Source organism: Lipotes vexillifer, unplaced genomic scaffold (genome assembly GCF_000442215.2).
Source record: "Lipotes vexillifer unplaced genomic scaffold, Lipotes_vexillifer_v1.1 scaffold1798, whole genome shotgun sequence".
Classification (NCBI taxonomy): Eukaryota; Metazoa; Chordata; class Mammalia; order Artiodactyla; family Lipotidae; genus Lipotes; species Lipotes vexillifer.
This window is the reverse complement of record NW_006789032.1, coordinates 980,745-996,776: the sequence shown is the minus strand read 5'-3', so window position 1 is coordinate 996,776 and position 16,032 is coordinate 980,745. Positions and strand designations below refer to the sequence as shown.

General features: G+C 64.7%; 1 protein-coding gene across 1 annotated transcript; it reads left to right on the top strand.

Annotated features, from left to right (window-relative positions):
• The first annotated feature begins 870 nt into the window (after positions 1-870).
• SLC17A9 (solute carrier family 17 member 9) lies at positions 871-15,586 on the top strand. The gene is made up of 13 exons (XM_007462251.1): positions 871-947; positions 6,677-6,874; positions 7,281-7,420; positions 9,144-9,243; positions 11,184-11,314; positions 11,797-11,893; positions 12,054-12,147; positions 12,733-12,820; positions 13,591-13,625; positions 13,975-14,090; positions 14,683-14,738; positions 14,899-14,928; positions 15,365-15,586. Exons 1-13 carry the CDS (start codon positions 889-891, stop codon positions 15,526-15,528), a joined length of 1,308 nt encoding a protein of 435 aa, XP_007462313.1. The 5' UTR covers positions 871-888; the 3' UTR covers positions 15,529-15,586.
• Positions 15,587-16,032: the final 446 nt, after the last annotated feature.

Genomic DNA, 16,032 nt, shown 5'->3' with positions numbered 1-16,032 from the left:
TCCTGGTGGGATGTGGCCACGTTCGCTAGGCTGCTGTGTGGAGGATGGGTTGAGGGCGTAGCGGGTGGAGGGGGCGTTGCAGGGTGAAGAGGGGGCAGCTGGCGGAAGCAGAATCACCCAGAAATCCACCTGCTTCCAATGTGTCCCAACCATCACAGCGCTGGCTGTGCGCGGCACGTGGGTGTGAAGCCTTCCGAGGTCAGGTGGAGCCCTGAGACTGAGGATCCACAGGACTCAGCGTGGGGCCCGGCACGTGTCCGTACTCGGAACACTCAGCCACCCCCACCCCCGCGAGCGCTGGGCTGCCCAGGGTTCCCAGGCTGGTCCAGGGTCACAGGGCTGGAGCCCACCTTCAAAGATCCATTTTAAAAATTGATTCCCCTTGAGCCTCGCTGTCCTTGCACAGGTGAGATTACCCCGAGCTGTCAACTGATGCGTAGGCAGCCCTGCGAGGTGAGGACCACCCCACCGCACCTCCATTTGTGGATGTGCGCGCAGGCTACCTATCCAGCAATGTGTCCGGGCCGGGATCACGCCGGCTCAGCCCCTCCAAAGCCCCATCCTTCCTGCCGCCTGCAGGGGAAGTGCCCGCGCCATCCCGAACTTCCGCGACCGGCAGCGAGGAGGCCCCGGTGCGCGAGGTTCTGACCCGCCCGCCCGCGGAAGCGCCAGGTCTGGCCTTTCCGACGGAGTGAGCGGGGCGGAGACCCAATTTGCGCGCCCCGCCCCGCCCGCCGCGGTGGCCGTCCGGGGGCGACACGTCCTGGGAGTACGCCGGCCGGTCGGAAGCGCAGCTGGGACTGACACGTGGACTTGGGCGGCGCTGCCCGGTGGGTCGGCTGGGCGGGAACGGACCCGGACACCCTGTGCCCACGCCGTCCGCGCCCGATGCAGCCGCCCCCGGACGAGGCCCGCAGGGAAGCGGCCGAGGACGCCCAGTGGTCCAGGTGGGGCCTCGCGGTGCCGGGGGGGGGGGGGGGGGGGGGGGGGGGGGGGGGGGGGGGGGGGGGGGGGGGGGGCGAAGGGGGAGGGGGGCGGGGCGGCGGTCAGGGGAGGGAGCGGGCGTCCTGGGCAGAGATGGCTACCTGCCGACCCGCACCTTTGCTCTGCCTGGGGGGCCTTGCACCTCCGCGCCTCCCGCCTTCCATCCAGGGCCAGAGCCACCCCCCACCCACCCAGAGCCCCCTGCACTCTCCAGGCCGCCCCGGTCCTGGGGGTGGTGTGTGCAGTGTCTTGTCCTGGGAGGCCTGCCTGGCTGGGCAGGGTGGCTTCCAGGCACGGCCTCCCCACCCCCGGGACCGCACCTGTGACCACCCACTGAGTGCCACCTGTGCAGGCAGGCAGTGGGCTGGGGGGCGTTGGGGGGCCCACGCCGGCACCTGCAGCAGTTGGCTGAGCCCTGCTGTCGTCGTGTGCCAGAGATGTGAAGCCAACAGGGTCCCCACGGGGGTGTCGGTTGTGAGGGAGGAAGAGCCCAGGCAGGCCGCCCTCTTCTGCTGCCGGGTGCAGAAGGCCCTGGGACAGGGATCTGCTCACCAGCATGACTCACAGGGCGACCAGGAATGAGAGGCGAGCCCTCAGAACAGCCCCCAGGCCGCCCGCGGCTCAGAGCTCCCTCCGGTCCTCCAGTGGACCCCAGGCCCAGAGTCAGGCCCTGCGCTTCCAGGCCCGTCCACCTCCAGCTCTGAGTCCCCGGGGCCTACCCTGCTGCCTGCGGGACCCGCCTCCCAGAGCTGGTCACAGGAAGGCCTCAGAAGCCAGAAGGCTCCCCTGGGACAGGGCCTGGTGAGGGCGGGAGCCCCAAAGCCCAAATCGCAGCACGGGGTCTCCTTGCCAGGTGGCCAGGAGGGCGGCAGGCATGCGGGGCGTGCCCGGCTGGGGAGCGCCCCGCGGCCTGCCTCTGCTCCCTTGCTCTCTCCCCGCCCTTGTCCAGGCCGCAGCCAGCTGGGCAGAGGGCCGGGACCTCTAAAGAATGTTTTGCAAACTTCCCCCTCGGTTATGCTTTAACGGATCTGGATCTGGCTGGCTTTGCCTTCACCGCCTCCCTCCCTGCCCAGTTTAGAAAGGAGCACCTGCAGGTGCGGTAGCGGGGTTCCTGGGTGGAGTGGGGCTCAGCGGGAAAAGGTGGTTCGCACCCCCGAGTGGCTAAAGGTGATGAGAATCGTGACAAGGGCGACCGTGGGCGGCTGCCGCCGAGTGGATGACCCCCGAGGCAGGGCCGCTCCCCAGGGACGTCCCAGCCGGGCGCCGGCAGCCTGGGGCCCACACGTTCTGTCCGGCGGTTGCCCTCTGCCCCCAGCACCGACTCATTTCCCTTTTCTGAATCGAGGGTCCATGTGACCTTGTGTTTGCTCAGCCATGGGTGCTTCTCATGCACAGGGGCCATTTGCAGGATGCCGAAGGTTCTAGAAGGTTCACAGGAAGCACCCTGAAGAGCTGGGGGGCTCAGACCCAAGGCTCGGGGGCGGGCAGAGTGGGCTGGAGGCAGGTCTTCAGGCCTTCTGTGGCCGATTTTGCCATGACCTTCCGTGTTCCTAGCAAGCCCGTCCGCAGGTCCAGGATTCTGCGTCTGGCGTCCTAATCGGGCCTCCGGCAGCTGGCCGTGTCTGGATCACCCTCTCCAGCCAGGCCTCCAGCTGGCCTGTTCTGTGTCCCCAGCAGCTGTGGAGGACGTCCCTTTGCCCACCCAGTGGCGCTGCCCACCAACTCAGGGCCAGGGCTGCGGGGGCCTCCGGGGCCCAGGGAGGAAGCACATAGCACCTGGCCCCCCAGCTCCAGAGGGGGTCCCATGCCAGCGCCTTAAACTCAGAGTGGGCTGGTTGCCTGAAAGCTGACGGGCCCTTCTTGACCTCCCGGGGCCACAAGGAGGCGGGGGGCAGCACCGTATTCTCGGTACCCTGCCAGCCTTCCAGAGCAGGTCAGTCTCATCTGGCTTTCCCCTGTTTCTAACTGGACTTCCCACCCAGAGAGCAAACAGAGCCAGGCTCCCGGGGTGCCGGCACAGTGCATCCGAGGGAGGGGCAGGTGCTGGGGACGTGGTCCCATCTGCGCGCAGGTGACCCTCCGCTGCTCTGACCACATAAAGGAATAAAACTTCCTTTTAAAGGCAACTTCGGGCTGTGGCTGTTCGTGGGAAGTTAAAAGCCTTGCTCCCCAGCCGCTGCCACTCCCCTTGTGCACCAACCCGTGCGTGTGTGCTTGCCGGGGGCTCGCCTGCAGGGCCGTGTAGGTGGCCCTGGACGGGCGTCGGAGGTGGCGGCAGGGCTGGGCTCATGAGTCCTCTGCTGGCTCTGTCCCGGGGGCCCGGGGGGCCGGCTGGGCTGGTTTTGGTGGGCAGTTTGGACTGTGCCTCCCAGTAGGCCTGGTGGGATGTTTGCTCAGAGGGAGCGGTGTCCCCGAGGGCCTGAAGTGCTGGGCTGGGAAACGGGGGGCAAGAGGGTGGACTGGGGGTGTCATTCCCACGGTTGGAGCCTTGGAGGAGACAGGCCCTGAGCCCCCAGGGGTTGCATGTCACAAACTCAGACATTGAGCCGGTGCCTCCTGGGAGCTCGCTGGCCTGGCAGAGCCCCCGCCCTGCCCCTGCCCCGCCCCTCACAGTCTTTGGTTCTGTAAAGGAAACTAGCATCTGGGACCACCAGGCCCCAGGTGAGTCTGCGAGCTGCCCCGTGGGGTTCTGCCCCCTCCCTCCGCCTTAGCCTCTCCGGGGGTAGGCCACCAGGACCTGCCGCATGCGCTGTGCTACTGTCGTCCTCACCGTCTTGGCTTCTGAGTCATTCCAGGCACACTTGACGAACCAGGAAGGAGGGTGGGGGCGTGATGGCCCCTCCCTCGTCACTGAGGGTCACTGGGCAGTTTCCGAAGGGAGCAGCCTCCCAGCCTCGGCCGAGGCACGGCCCAGCGGCCGGCTCCTGGAACTGCAGAACGGTAGGCTTTCCAGCACGGGACACTATTTCCCATTGAACTCGTATAGGAAGTTCTAATATAAAAAGCAACTCGTCCAAGAGTGCTGCCTGGGAGCCCCACCCATGGCACCCCTCCGGGCACCCAGAGACCCAGTTTGAAATGCGTGGTCCAGTGCACACGGGGAAATGGAGGCATAGGGAAGGGCGGGTTTCCCTGAGTCAGGCCAGGGCCCAGATCGGCACCCAAGTCTCTCCTCCGGGAGAGTTGGTCACCACATCAGACCACACACATCACTGAGGGCTGCAGAACACTTTGGACTGTAATTCCCAAACTCCAAACCGGGCGCCGCCCACAAACACAGCTCTGTCTGGGGACAGCAGGCCGGGCTCATTCACCCCAAACCCCCCGAGGGAGGGGCTCGAGCCTGGAATCAGCTGTCTCCACCAGTGGGATTGCCAGATGCTGCAGCCTCCTGGGGCAACAGCTCCTCAGCTGTGAGGGCAGCAGCGGGGATGGGGAGGGCCTCTGCAGGCCTGAGACACGGGGAAGGCTCCCCGACTCGCTCCCTGGACTGTGGAAAAGTACACTGATGTGCCAGGGGGAGCGGAGCCGGGGGAGGTGCCTGCGGATGAGGGGGACACTGGTGCCAGGCCTCTCCCAACCCGCTGGCCGGTCAACAGCTCCTTGTTGGGGCTCCAGGAACTGGTGGGTCACCTTGCTGCTCACTGACCCAAGAAGGGGCTGGGTGTCAGGGACATGAGCCCATGTTCACCGAGGAACCTGAAGCTCGGAGGCCGGGCGGTGGGCCCTACGTGCCACCCCCAACCCCCGCCCCGGCTGCGACCAGGTCCAGGAAGCAGCTTCTTCCTGCCCCGGAACTCTGCCCCAGCGCCAGGGCTGCGGAGTCCATCCACCCTGCCAGGAGGAGGGCGCCGGCCAGAGGGCGTGGGGGGCAGCCCCACCTCGCTGCTGGCCCAGCGGTCCTGCCCCGGAGATCACGGACGCGGCCGTCGCACGCACTTATCAGGTTCCTGGTGCGGGTGCTGCCTGCCAGCGGGCAAGACCCTCAGGACCTCCGAGGTCTCTCACCCCCAGGAGGCGTGCAGGCGAGGGCTCCAGCCCTCCCAGGGGTGGTCCTGGCCTCACCCTGGACTGTTCCCCTGGAGTCGGCTCACAGCCTGAGCCTGGGTGGGGCCCACAGGCAGGGGACCTGCCTGTGTCCACAGATGGAGTCCAAGCTTCCACTACCCTGGGCCCCATTGGCTGCTCTTTGCACGTGCCCGGCCGGCGGGGGTAGCCCCCGCCAGGTCCAGACGGGTCCAAAGGGGTTTGGGGAGCGAGGGTGAGACTCCAGTGTCCTGTGTCATCCGCCAGGTGAGAGGCGCCCTTCCCTCTGTTCTGAGAACTGCCCGTGCGGCTCCTGCTGGCCTCACCCTCCTGGACAGCTGTCCAGTGGCCTCCCCAGGGTCTTACAGCACTAATGCCTCGGGCCGCTTTGGGCAGGCTTCGGGGGCCCCGGGCTTGGAGCCCCTGCCCCGTGCCTTCCCCACAGCCTGAACCTATTCCCTTTGTGTGTCTCATACCCCCCCCCCGGGGGCCCCGGGCTTGGAGCCCCTGCCCCGTGCCTTCCCCACAGCCTGAACCTTTTCCCTTTGTGTGTCTCATCCCCCCCCCCCGACCCTGGGGAGAACCCTTGCCCCAGTTGGGCAGGTGAGTCCAGGTGCAGGCAGGACCCCCAAGGCCCCACTGAGACTGCTTCAAGGCCTGTCCACTCTCCCGACCCACCACTCCCCAGTTGTGGCCCCCACCCTCAGGGGACGTCCCCGCCCTGTGCAAAGACATCGCAAGTCACTAGTGGTGCCCCTCCCCCAGGCCGTCCCCCACTGGGCCCCCCTCCACCTGCACAAAGGGCACTGAGTCTCCTCTCTCTCTTTTTCGTTAAAAAAAATGCCAATCCCCCCTCCCCAAACTTTGTCTCTTAGGGCGGTTCTAGGTGCACAGAGCTACAGCAAAGGCGGTACAGACTGCCACGTGCTCCACACGTGTCCCCCACTCACGTCCTAGGTCAGTGTCCATTTGTCCCCATCAGTGGACTGCCGTGGACAGTACTGCTACCAAAGCCCACGCTGTGCTCGGGTTCTGCACTTTCCCCCGATGTCCCAGGACCCCGCCCAGGGTCCCACAGGCACTTGAGTCTCCTGGGCTCCTCCGGGCTCTGGCAGTTTCTGACTACCTAGTTTGGTGACTGACAGTCGAGGGTGCCAGGAGCTTTGGGGACTTGTATGGACTTGGTCTGGCAACCTTCCCAGGCGGCTAGGGCTGCCTCACTGCTGCCCAGTCTCCTCCCAGGGCCTGCCTGCCCCAGGGTGGTCTGCTGGGCAGACCCAGCATTCCTGGGGACCCTGCGGGGGCCCGTGGTGCTGTGGTACCCTCCCTTTCTGCCGCGGCTGGGGTCCTCTTCCCCAGCCCATCGCCCCCTTGGCCGGTTACCAGCTGTCAGCCTGGCTGCCTTCCTGGGCCCTTGGTCCATGGAAACCGAGAGCCCGGGTCCTGGAGAGCAGCACCTCCCCAGCTGTGGCTACTCAGCCTCTGCCCTGAGACAGCCATCCGGATGCTCCAACCCCTGCTGCTTGAGGGACCCCGTGCATCATTTCTTGTGTCTGCCCGTTTCTCCCAGGAGTCACCAGACATGAGCAGGTGGACATTTGAGAGGTGGCCGAGGGGCCCCATCCAACAGCCCCTCCTGGGCCTGCCCGGGCCCTTCTCTCCCCAGACCCGAGTGCCAGGTGTGGACAGGGACGCTGCTTCTGGGGACATGCCTGCTCTACTGCGCCCGCGTCAGCGTGCCCATCTGTGCCGCCGCCATGAGCCAGGACTTCGGCTGGAATAAGAAAGAGGCCGGTGTTGTGCTCAGCAGCTTCTTCTGGGGCTACTGCCTGACCCAGGTGGTGGGTGGCCACCTGGGGGACCGGTAATCCCTCCCCCCGCTGCAGGGCTTGGGGAGGTGGCTCCTAGGAAGGGAATGGGGGGAGGCCCCGCCCACAGCAAGACGGGGGCTGGGAGACCCGAGGGCTGCGCAGGGGTGGGCTGGGGCCGGCGCTCAGCTTGTCTCGGGTGCTTGGTTCCCTGGGGAGCAACCGGCATCCAAGGAGGCAGCTCTGGGGCCCATGGGGACAAAGGGACCAGGCTGTACCCTGCGCGCTCAGCCTCGGCCTCCTCTGCAGAGGGGATGTGGCTGCAGTGCCCACCCCAGAGGGCAGCTCCAAGCGACGGGAGGTGCCGGCCCCCTCCCCGGGTTCCTCCACGGTAGGGTCTCCTGGTCCGGCCTGCAGCGCAGCCGCACAGCTCCCGTCGCTGCCCTCTTGTCCTCCGTGCAGGATCGGGGGTGAGAAGGTCATCCTGCTGTCGGCTTCCGCCTGGGGCTTCATCACCGCCGCCACGCCGCTGCTCTCCCGCCTCGGCAGCGCCCACCTGGCCTTCATGACCTTCTCTCGCATCCTCACGGGCTTGCTCCAAGGTAGGGGGGCTGCAGGGGGTGGCCCCCATGCTGCCAGCATTGGACCTCGGGCCCACGCGCCGCAGAGCAAGGGGAGTGTGTGCACGCATATGTATGTGCATGCGTACCTGTGTGCACGGGCACGTGTTCAGGTGGGTGCTCATGGGCGTGCACGTGTGCCCTCGTGTGTGCCCCTGCGTGTGGTGTGCCTCAGTTCAGAGCGGGTGCATCAGTGCTGCAGCGCTGCTGCTGCTGAGGTCATGGGCTCTCCTGCCTGGCAGGCGGACAGCTCGGGCCGTCCCCGCTGGCGGGCTGCTGGCTCTTGGCTTCACTTGCCTGCACCGGGGTTTGTTTGTGCTTCGATGCCGTTGCGCCCAAGGCACTTTCCGTGTCTAGAGTCACTTCACAGTCTGGCTGGCACGTTTTAATGTCACGTGTCCTCCTCTGCCAAAACTTCCGCTCCAGGGATCCGATGTCAGCCAGGTTGCCACGCAGCACCGTCAGCTCCACCAGCCGCATGGTGGGCACGTGCCCAGTTTCTGTGTGCTGCCAGTCGGAGGCCACACCCGCGCTGGCCGGGCCAGCAGGCTGAGGGGATGCCAGCTTTCCCAAGCCTCCCGCTCTCGTTCTTTGGGGATATTACACTTCTGGAGAGAGCCCCCCTCAAAGATCCCCAGTGGCCTGGGGGAGCTGGTGGCAGGGGCGCACACCCACCCTCCAGGGAGTGGGACGGCCTTCTGAGCTCCTGCCCTACACCAGCATGGCATCTGACAGCATCCGTCCTCTGGGCATGACCCCTTCCTCACCACACCTCCCCACTTCCCAGAGCTCTGATAGGGCATGGGCCTCTATCCCGTACCCCCAAGACCCCAGATGTATATCCTGGAATGGGCCTCTGTCTGTTTCCTGATCAGCCCCACCGGGCCGGCCCACATGTGGTCCTGGTGGTCCAGGCAGTCCAGCGCCTGCGCTCCTTTGAATTCACCCCACGTGCTCCCCACATGGTGTGAGCAGGGGCCCGGGGCCCCAAAGGGAAGGCAGGGACCAAGTCCTGTCCCTATGTGCCCTGGCTTCTGAGCTTCCCCAGGTGCTTTTGGAGAAAAGCACAGTGTAATGGGCAAGAGCTGCAGTCGCCAATGCAGTTTTTTTTTTTAAACTAGATTTTAAAATAATTATAGCTTTATAGGAAGTTGCAGTGAAATGTACAGGGAGGTCCCGAGCTCCCTCCCCCACCTCCCTGTGGTGGCATCTCACGTAGCTACAGGGCAGTGTCACATCCAGGACCTGGCAGTGCAGTTCCACGGGGCTGTTCAGGTCTCACCGACGTACACGCACCGTGTGTGTCAGTGTGTGTGCGTGTGCACTTGTCACTTGTCACCTGTGTGTGCGCTTCTGCGTGTTGGTGCCAGGACTCTGGAGCCGTGTGGCTCTGGGAGCTGGCGTGACAGTGGAAGAGCGCCAGCTTGGGCCCGGAAGTCCCCCTGCAGCCGTACTGGCGGCAGGACCTTGAGCGAACCCCCCCCGCTCCCCAAGCTGTCTCCTTAGCTGAGTGTTGGGAAAAGCCCAGCCCTGCTGATCCCTGGGGGTGACAGCGGGAGGAAGGAGACCTGGGCTTGAATAATCACTGAGGGCCCCGCGGAGCTTCCAGCCCCTGTCTCACCCCTCCGTCGGCCACCCTGGCGGGGCCCGCGGGCCAGCTTGGGACACAGCTCTGCGCGGGCCTCTGCCTTCTCTGCCGCCCCAGGAGTTTACTTCCCTGCGCTGACCAGCCTGCTGTCCCAGAAGGTGCAGGAGAGCGAGCGAGCCTTCACCTACAGCACCGTGGGGGCCGGCTCCCAGTTTGGGTAAGTCCCGGCCTGGGGGGGGGCGAGCGGGAGGGGGGTCGGTGTGGGGAGGCGAAGGGCGTGCACCTGGCAGAGCGCCTCCGTGCGTCTGGTGGAGACAGGCCACATGCACATCTGGGACAGGGTGACGCAGGTCTGGTGACTCTGTGCTCTGGGAGGCACTTGCCACCCCCCATCTCCGTGCATGCTCTGTCCCTCTCGGGCCAGCGGCAGGTGACCAGAGCTCTGGGGCTCTGGCACATGGGCTGGGGTGTTAAGCTCCCTTCCATCGGTGCTGACAGAACTGGATGGGATGCCCATCCCGATGGGGGAGGTGGCCTCCCCCATGGGGGGGGGGTACCAGAGGGTACCCGTCACGGTCCAGACATGAAAAGTCCAGACATGAAAGACCTGTAAGGTCCAGACCTGTGCCCCTCCCCACTGCACCCCCCAGAGCGCCAGACCCTCCGTGGGGCGACCGCACCGGGGCTGGAAGGAGTCTTGCTGTCCTATTGGGGCTTCACAACCCCCGGACTCAGGGCCCTCACGTTACTGCTGCCGAGGTCCAGGCAGAATGCAGAGGGGTGAGGGGTACCTGCTGGGGGGCTGGGAGCGGCCCAGATAGAAACCCAGGGGGCCCAGTGACATGTGAATTTCAGAGAAGCAATACACGGACAGGAGAGTTTCATTGTTTATCTGAAATCCCATCTCACTGGGTGACCTGGGCCTCCCGGGGAGGGAGTGGGGTGCAGGGGAGGTACAGGGAGAGACCGTGCCCACCCCCTCCCTGCAGATGGGGAAATGGAGGCTCAGAGCGGAAGGCATCCCTCACTGGCCTTGGGGGAAAGCCTTTCTCCTCTAACTGTCTCCTGGCCAAGCCTCAGCGGGTGGGGGGCAGCTGGGGGGGGTAGCCCCTGAACAGACAGGCCAGCCTGGGGGAGGGGTGGGCCCCGAGGGCATACTTGGGACAATAGCATTGGCAGGACCTGGAGAGGCAGCTGGGTTGGGTGGTTGTTTTTGCATTTTGAAATCTTTTTGAAATTTCGTCCTCTCTGATATGAGCAGCTGAAAACACCGAGGAGGTTTTGTTTCAGCGTGTTCTTGTCACTGCTGTCTTCTCATTGCCCTTTACATTTTAAAAGGATCCACACATAACTGTAGGCCAACTGGGAGGCCTAGTAAGGAGATACTAGGGCAACACAGGACCCCTGTGCCACGTCATGGCTGCCACGTCCATGCTGGCCCCCGTGGCACCAGGAGTCCCTGGAAAGCTTGCATCTGTCTTAAAAAAAATGCACAACATGAGAGTTGCAGGTTAAGTTTGATTTGGGGCAAAATGAGGGCTGCAGCCCGGGAGACAGCATTTCAGAGAAACTACTCCCAGGAGGTGAGGGGAGGAGCCAGGATATCGAGGAGTTTTGCAACAGAAGAGCAAGTAATGGTCAAAAAATTATTGTTAATTAAAGAAAACCCGATGTGTCACGTTTGGGAATTTAGCGCTTTTCTGTGTCTGGGAAGATGCAAGAGTCTGGGCTCACTGAAATCATTCCTTTGATATGCACCTCAGCTCTCTGGGGCCAGTGTCCTGTATTTTCACATCCTGAGTTTCCGCAGGGCTCACCGCAGGGAGTGGCTGCAGTCTGATGGCTGCTGGATGGCAGGTATTCTTTTCAGCCCTGAGTTTCCTCAGGGCTCACCAGCTAACGTTGGAGGGCTGCAATCCTTGATGAATGTGACATCCTTTATTTGTTGATATGGCAGGAAATATTCCATTTATAAATATTCCATTTATCACATCCCTAGCAAGCTGCGTGGGGACCAGCCTTCCGGGCAGTTGCCTTACAGGGGATAGAAATGCTCTCTTTTCTAGGGACTCAGGTCACCTGGGGTAGGGGTCTCGGAGATGTCTCCGCACCCCAGTGAAGCGAGGGTCCCAGCCACGCCCCTCCCTGTCGTTCCAGGACGCTGGTGACGGGGGCCGTAGGCTCCCTGCTCCTGGACTGGTACGGCTGGCCGAGCGTCTTCTATTTCTCGGGTGGGCTCACCCTGCTCTGGGTGTGTTACGTGTACAGGTGTCTGCTGAGTGAGAAAGGTACGTGCTGCTGCCCGGGAAGGGCGGGGGCCCTGGCGCCTTGTCCCCTCCGGCGAGCGGCCACCGAACCCCCAAGAGCAGGCCAGCTCGGGGGCCCCAGGATCCCCTAGGTAGAGCCTCACAGAAGACGCCCACTCCCTGAGTCTCAGCCGGCTACCGTCGAGTCTGGTGTGAGAGTCGCCGGGTGAACGCAGACATGCAGGGGGCTGCCCAGCCAGCAGAGGCAGATTGCAGAGGTGGTAGAGGTGGCTCCCGGTGACAGGAGTGGGGCCTGGAGGGTTTGAGGACTCAGGGGACAGATGGCCGACACTGCTGTCCACCCTCGAAGGCAGATGCTGCCGACCCCAGGCTCTGGCGGAGAGGACAGGATGGCCCCCAGGCACAGCTGGGGACCCACGAGCCGCCCCCAGCTTCTGGCCTGTGGGGGCAGAGCCGTCCACCCTCTTTGAATGGCTTTCACGTGGAGATGCCTTGCCCTTCAGATCTCATCCTGGCCTTGGGCGTCCTGGCGCAGGGCCTGCCGGTGTCCAGACACACCAAGGTGCCCTGGAGGCAGCCCTTCCGAAAGCCTTCTGTCTGGTGAGCCGGGCTGCTGCGGGGATGGGGTTTGGGGCCCTGGGGACCTCGGCCACGGGGCGGGCGGCTCCACTCTGGGCTCCGTGCCCTCAGGCCCCTGGCTGCCCTGGGTGTGGGGAGGGGGCTGGGGTGTGGCCCCTGAGCCTGGCCCCCGCTCCCCCAGGGCGGCCATCACCTCCCAGCTCTCGGCGGCCTGCTCCTTCCTCCTCCTCTCCTGGCTGCCGACCTTCTTTAAGGAGCCCTTCCCCAGCTCCGAGGTGGGTTGGCCGCCCAGCAGCTCACAGGGTCGGGGGGCGCCACGGAGCACATGCAGAGGGGCCCTGGGCTCCTTCCGCTGAGCTCTGGCGGTTCTGGCGCCTCTTGGCTCAGCGGCCGCACCTGGGTGCACACAGGAGAGGCCCAGCTGCTGCCCCGGCTGCCTGCCCGTCTGCGGACAGTCCTTCCTGGGTGGGTGGGTGGGGCACGCAGGGGCTGTGATGTAGGCACAGATGTCACCTGCTGGTCAGCCTGGCGGACTGCACCCCGGCCGCCTGGCTACCCTCCCAATTCTGGTGACCAGGGCCCCCTGGCCGCACACTCTTGGCAGGGTGCGGCCCCCCAGCTCTGCCCCGCCGGGTGTGGGGAGCCATGAGGGAGGTTCTGCCTGCAGGGGTGATAGCACTTGAGGGCCCAGCGCTCAGTCAAGGTCGGGGATGAGTTAGGATCTCAGAGGCCCAGCCTGTGGGCAGAGAGCCTGGTGGGCAGTGGTGGGCGTGGGCGGCCGCCTGGCCTGTTCGTCCTTTCCCCGTGGTCGGGCACCTGCCCTGGCGGCCTCTGAGGCCCCTGAACCCTCCTCCCTGCAGGGCTGGGTCTTCAACGTGGTGCCCTGGCTGGTGGCCATTCCTGCCAGTCTGTTCAGCGGGCTTCTCTCAGACCGTCTCATCAATCAGGGTGAGCCCTGGAGGAGGGGCCGGGCAGGGAGCCATGCCTGGGCTTTGCCTCACTCTGGGGGGCAGAGAGGCACCCCTTCTGGGGTGCACCTATAGCGATGGGAAGAGGCCACGCCCCCGAGGACCAGGCCGTGAGAGTGGAACCCCTGGCCCTTAGAGCCAGCCAGGTGGGCCCGTGGAGCCCGGCTCCCGGCCTGACTCTGCTGATGACTGCCTCCAGCTTGTCACCCCCCATCCTGTTTCCCCGTGAGGGGACATTGGGACACAGTCACACTGCGATGGTGTAATTCCTCCACCTGGGGGCTGGACACAGCCCCCAAGCCTCTTCAGAGGAGGAACGGGCACCTGGTGAGGTCAGAGGTCTCAGGCCTGAGACCCGAGTGCACACGGCCCGAGGATGACCGTCCCGCAGACACGCACGCTCCCCACGACCCTGCACTGCACGTCCTTAAATGTCAGTCTTGTCCTAGTTACAGAAGAACCACCCACTCGTTGTGGAAAAATTAGAAAATTGGTAGAAACACAAAGAAAGCACTTTGTAACCATAGAGTGGCCTTCCTCAGGTGCGTCTGCCAGGCCTCGGCCTTGGGAACCCACACACGTGTGCGCGCGGCTCACGGTGATGCAGGCTCTGCCCCACCTTGAGCCCAGCCCAGCCCTCCTCTCCCCTCTCCCTCCCCGCAGCTGTGAGGGTGGGACCCACTCTGGGTGCCGTCGGGGGTGGGACAGCACAGATGGGCCCACAGGATGTCTCCTGGTCTCCCCGTCTAGGTTACAGGACCATCACTGTGAGGAAGTTCATGCAGGTAGGAGGGTCGTGCAACGGCTCTCTCCCTCCGGACATCCCTGTTTTGTTCCCAGGGCCCCTGACCTAGAAGGGGGCTGGTGTGGCACAGTGGCTGGAGGGCACTGTGGGTCAGTGCTGGGGACTGACTTGGCTGACCTGAGGCCATTCCCTGAGTCCTGGTGCCCATTTGGGGGCCTGGGTCGGCTCATGTCGAATGGGCTATGACCAGCAGGGCCAGATCATTCGTGCAGCCTCGTCCCAGTGGCCTCCAGCCCGGGAGGGGTGCCCACCGACCCTCATTCAGTGTGGTCCAGGCAGCCCAGGAAGGGGCGAGACTCCCACCCCGTCCCCACTCGTCTCTCCCGCAGGCGATGGGCCTCGGCCTGTCCAGTGTTTTTGCCCCGTGTTTGGGCCATACCTCGAGCTTTTGTAAGTCTGTGGTCTTTGCATCAGCCTCCATCGGCCTCCAGACCTTCAACCACAGGTAAGGGCCAGGTACCTCGTCCACCAGATCCACCCACGCTGCCTTTGGGCTCCCGGGTCCTGGGCCCCTGGCTCGGGGTGCACATGGAGGGCGGGCGCATGGCAGGTCCCCACAAGTGAGCCACAAGGTGAAGGGCAGTCAGGGTATCAAGCCGGCGAGGACCTGGGCCTTTTGGGAAAGCAAAACGGATGCTTGGGGAGGGACTGGCAGAGGAGATGAGGGTCCCCAAGCAGCATCTTTTGAACCAAAGGTGGGGAGCGAGCCCATTGGATCCCACGTCTTGTTCTGCGGGCCTCCTGGCCTGCACAGCAGCTCAGTGTTCAGTCAGAAAAACTACACTGACTTGTTTTGGGAATCGGCACCTTGATGTCGTTTTCCAGATTACCGGTAGCAAATGAGTGTGAGTCCAAGCAAACTCACCTCCCTGTCTTGTTTCATCTTGGGAGTGGGTCCCGCGCGTAACCGCTGAGCTGGGGCTGAGCTCCTGGCATGGCCAGACTCCGGGATCCAGGTGATCGGAGGACCGACTGCCGGCTTGGCGGGTGGCGGCCACCCTGTGGTCACTCGCCCACGTCCTTTCCTCTTCCCACAGTGGCATTTCCGTTAATATCCAGGACCTGGCCCCGTCCTGTGCCGGCTTTCTGTTTGGTGAGGACCTCGGCCCCTCGTTGGACAGGAAGTGGCTGCCCCCTCCCCGCTCACCCCCACCCCCCGCTCCCAGGGCCCCAGGGCCCCCAGGTGGGTGCGCCATGGGAGGGTCACAGTGGGCCTCCACTGACTGGTCCTTGTTCTCTCTGTCCTGTTCCAGGTGTGGCCAACACAGCTGGGGCTTTGGCAGGTGAGAAGTGGGCTAGGGTCCCCTGCCTGCGGGTTTCAAACCCAGAGTTCCCCGGGGCGCCGCCCCACACCTGTGTCCTCCCACCTGCTCTGCTGCTTCGGCCCTCAGGGTGGGGCATGGCACCCCTCGGGGGGTCCCCACAGTGTCAGAGCAGTGGCGGGGGCGGGGAGCCCAGACCCCAGAGCTGGCCGGGGGAGAGCACAGAGCCGTCTTCCACGGTGCTCATGCTTCCAATGGCATGTAACCGTCCCCAACCATGTGACTCGCAGATGTGAGCGAATCCCCGAGGTCCAGGGTCCCCAGAGGCCGAGTGCCTGGGTGATGGTGATGGGGCTCATGCCCTCAGGCCCCCCCGCCCTCAGCTCCTCTCCGAGCTGTTCTCAAAGGGGCAGGATGGCCTGTCACCCCACCTACTTGTCCCCTCTCGAGGGTGCAGGAGTCGTGGGCGTGTGCCTGGGCGGCTACCTCATCGAGACCACGGGCTCCTGGACGTCTGTGTTCAACCTGGTGGCAGCCATCAGCAGCCTCGGGCTATGCACCTTCCTGGTGTTCGGGAAGGCCCAGCAGGTGGACCTGAGCCCCGCCCACGAGGACCTCTAGCCCACCGACCCACTGTCCCTGAGTACCCAGCGCCGTCAGCCTCGGGGACAGCGCTCAGCTTAGAGGCCCCTTGCTCCTGGCTCGCAGTGTGAGCAGAGGCGGGGGAGCCTCAGCCCAGCAGGAGGGTGCGGTCCGGTTCCCCCGCCCTTGGGGGTAGCAGCCTCCTTCCGGGTTGGTGGGACCTCATGGTGGGTGGATTAGTATCTTCAGTAGCAGCAGCTTCGTCACAAGACACGGCCTGTTCCTCGTAGATCCGTAGAAGCCCCACGTGGTCAGCCCGCCCCGGGACCGTGTCACTGCAGGGCAGGGCGCCCCACTGGAGTCTCTCCCCAAAACCTGCTTGGCTCTGTTTCTCAGCTCTTGAGGCCGGATCATGCTCTGTGGTGGGCCGTCCTGTGCACTGCGGGGTGTTTAGCAGCATCCCTGGCTCCCACCCATTAGATGAGCCCCCCCCAGTCATGACAGCCAACCCTACCTCCTGACATCACCAAGTGTCCCCGGGGG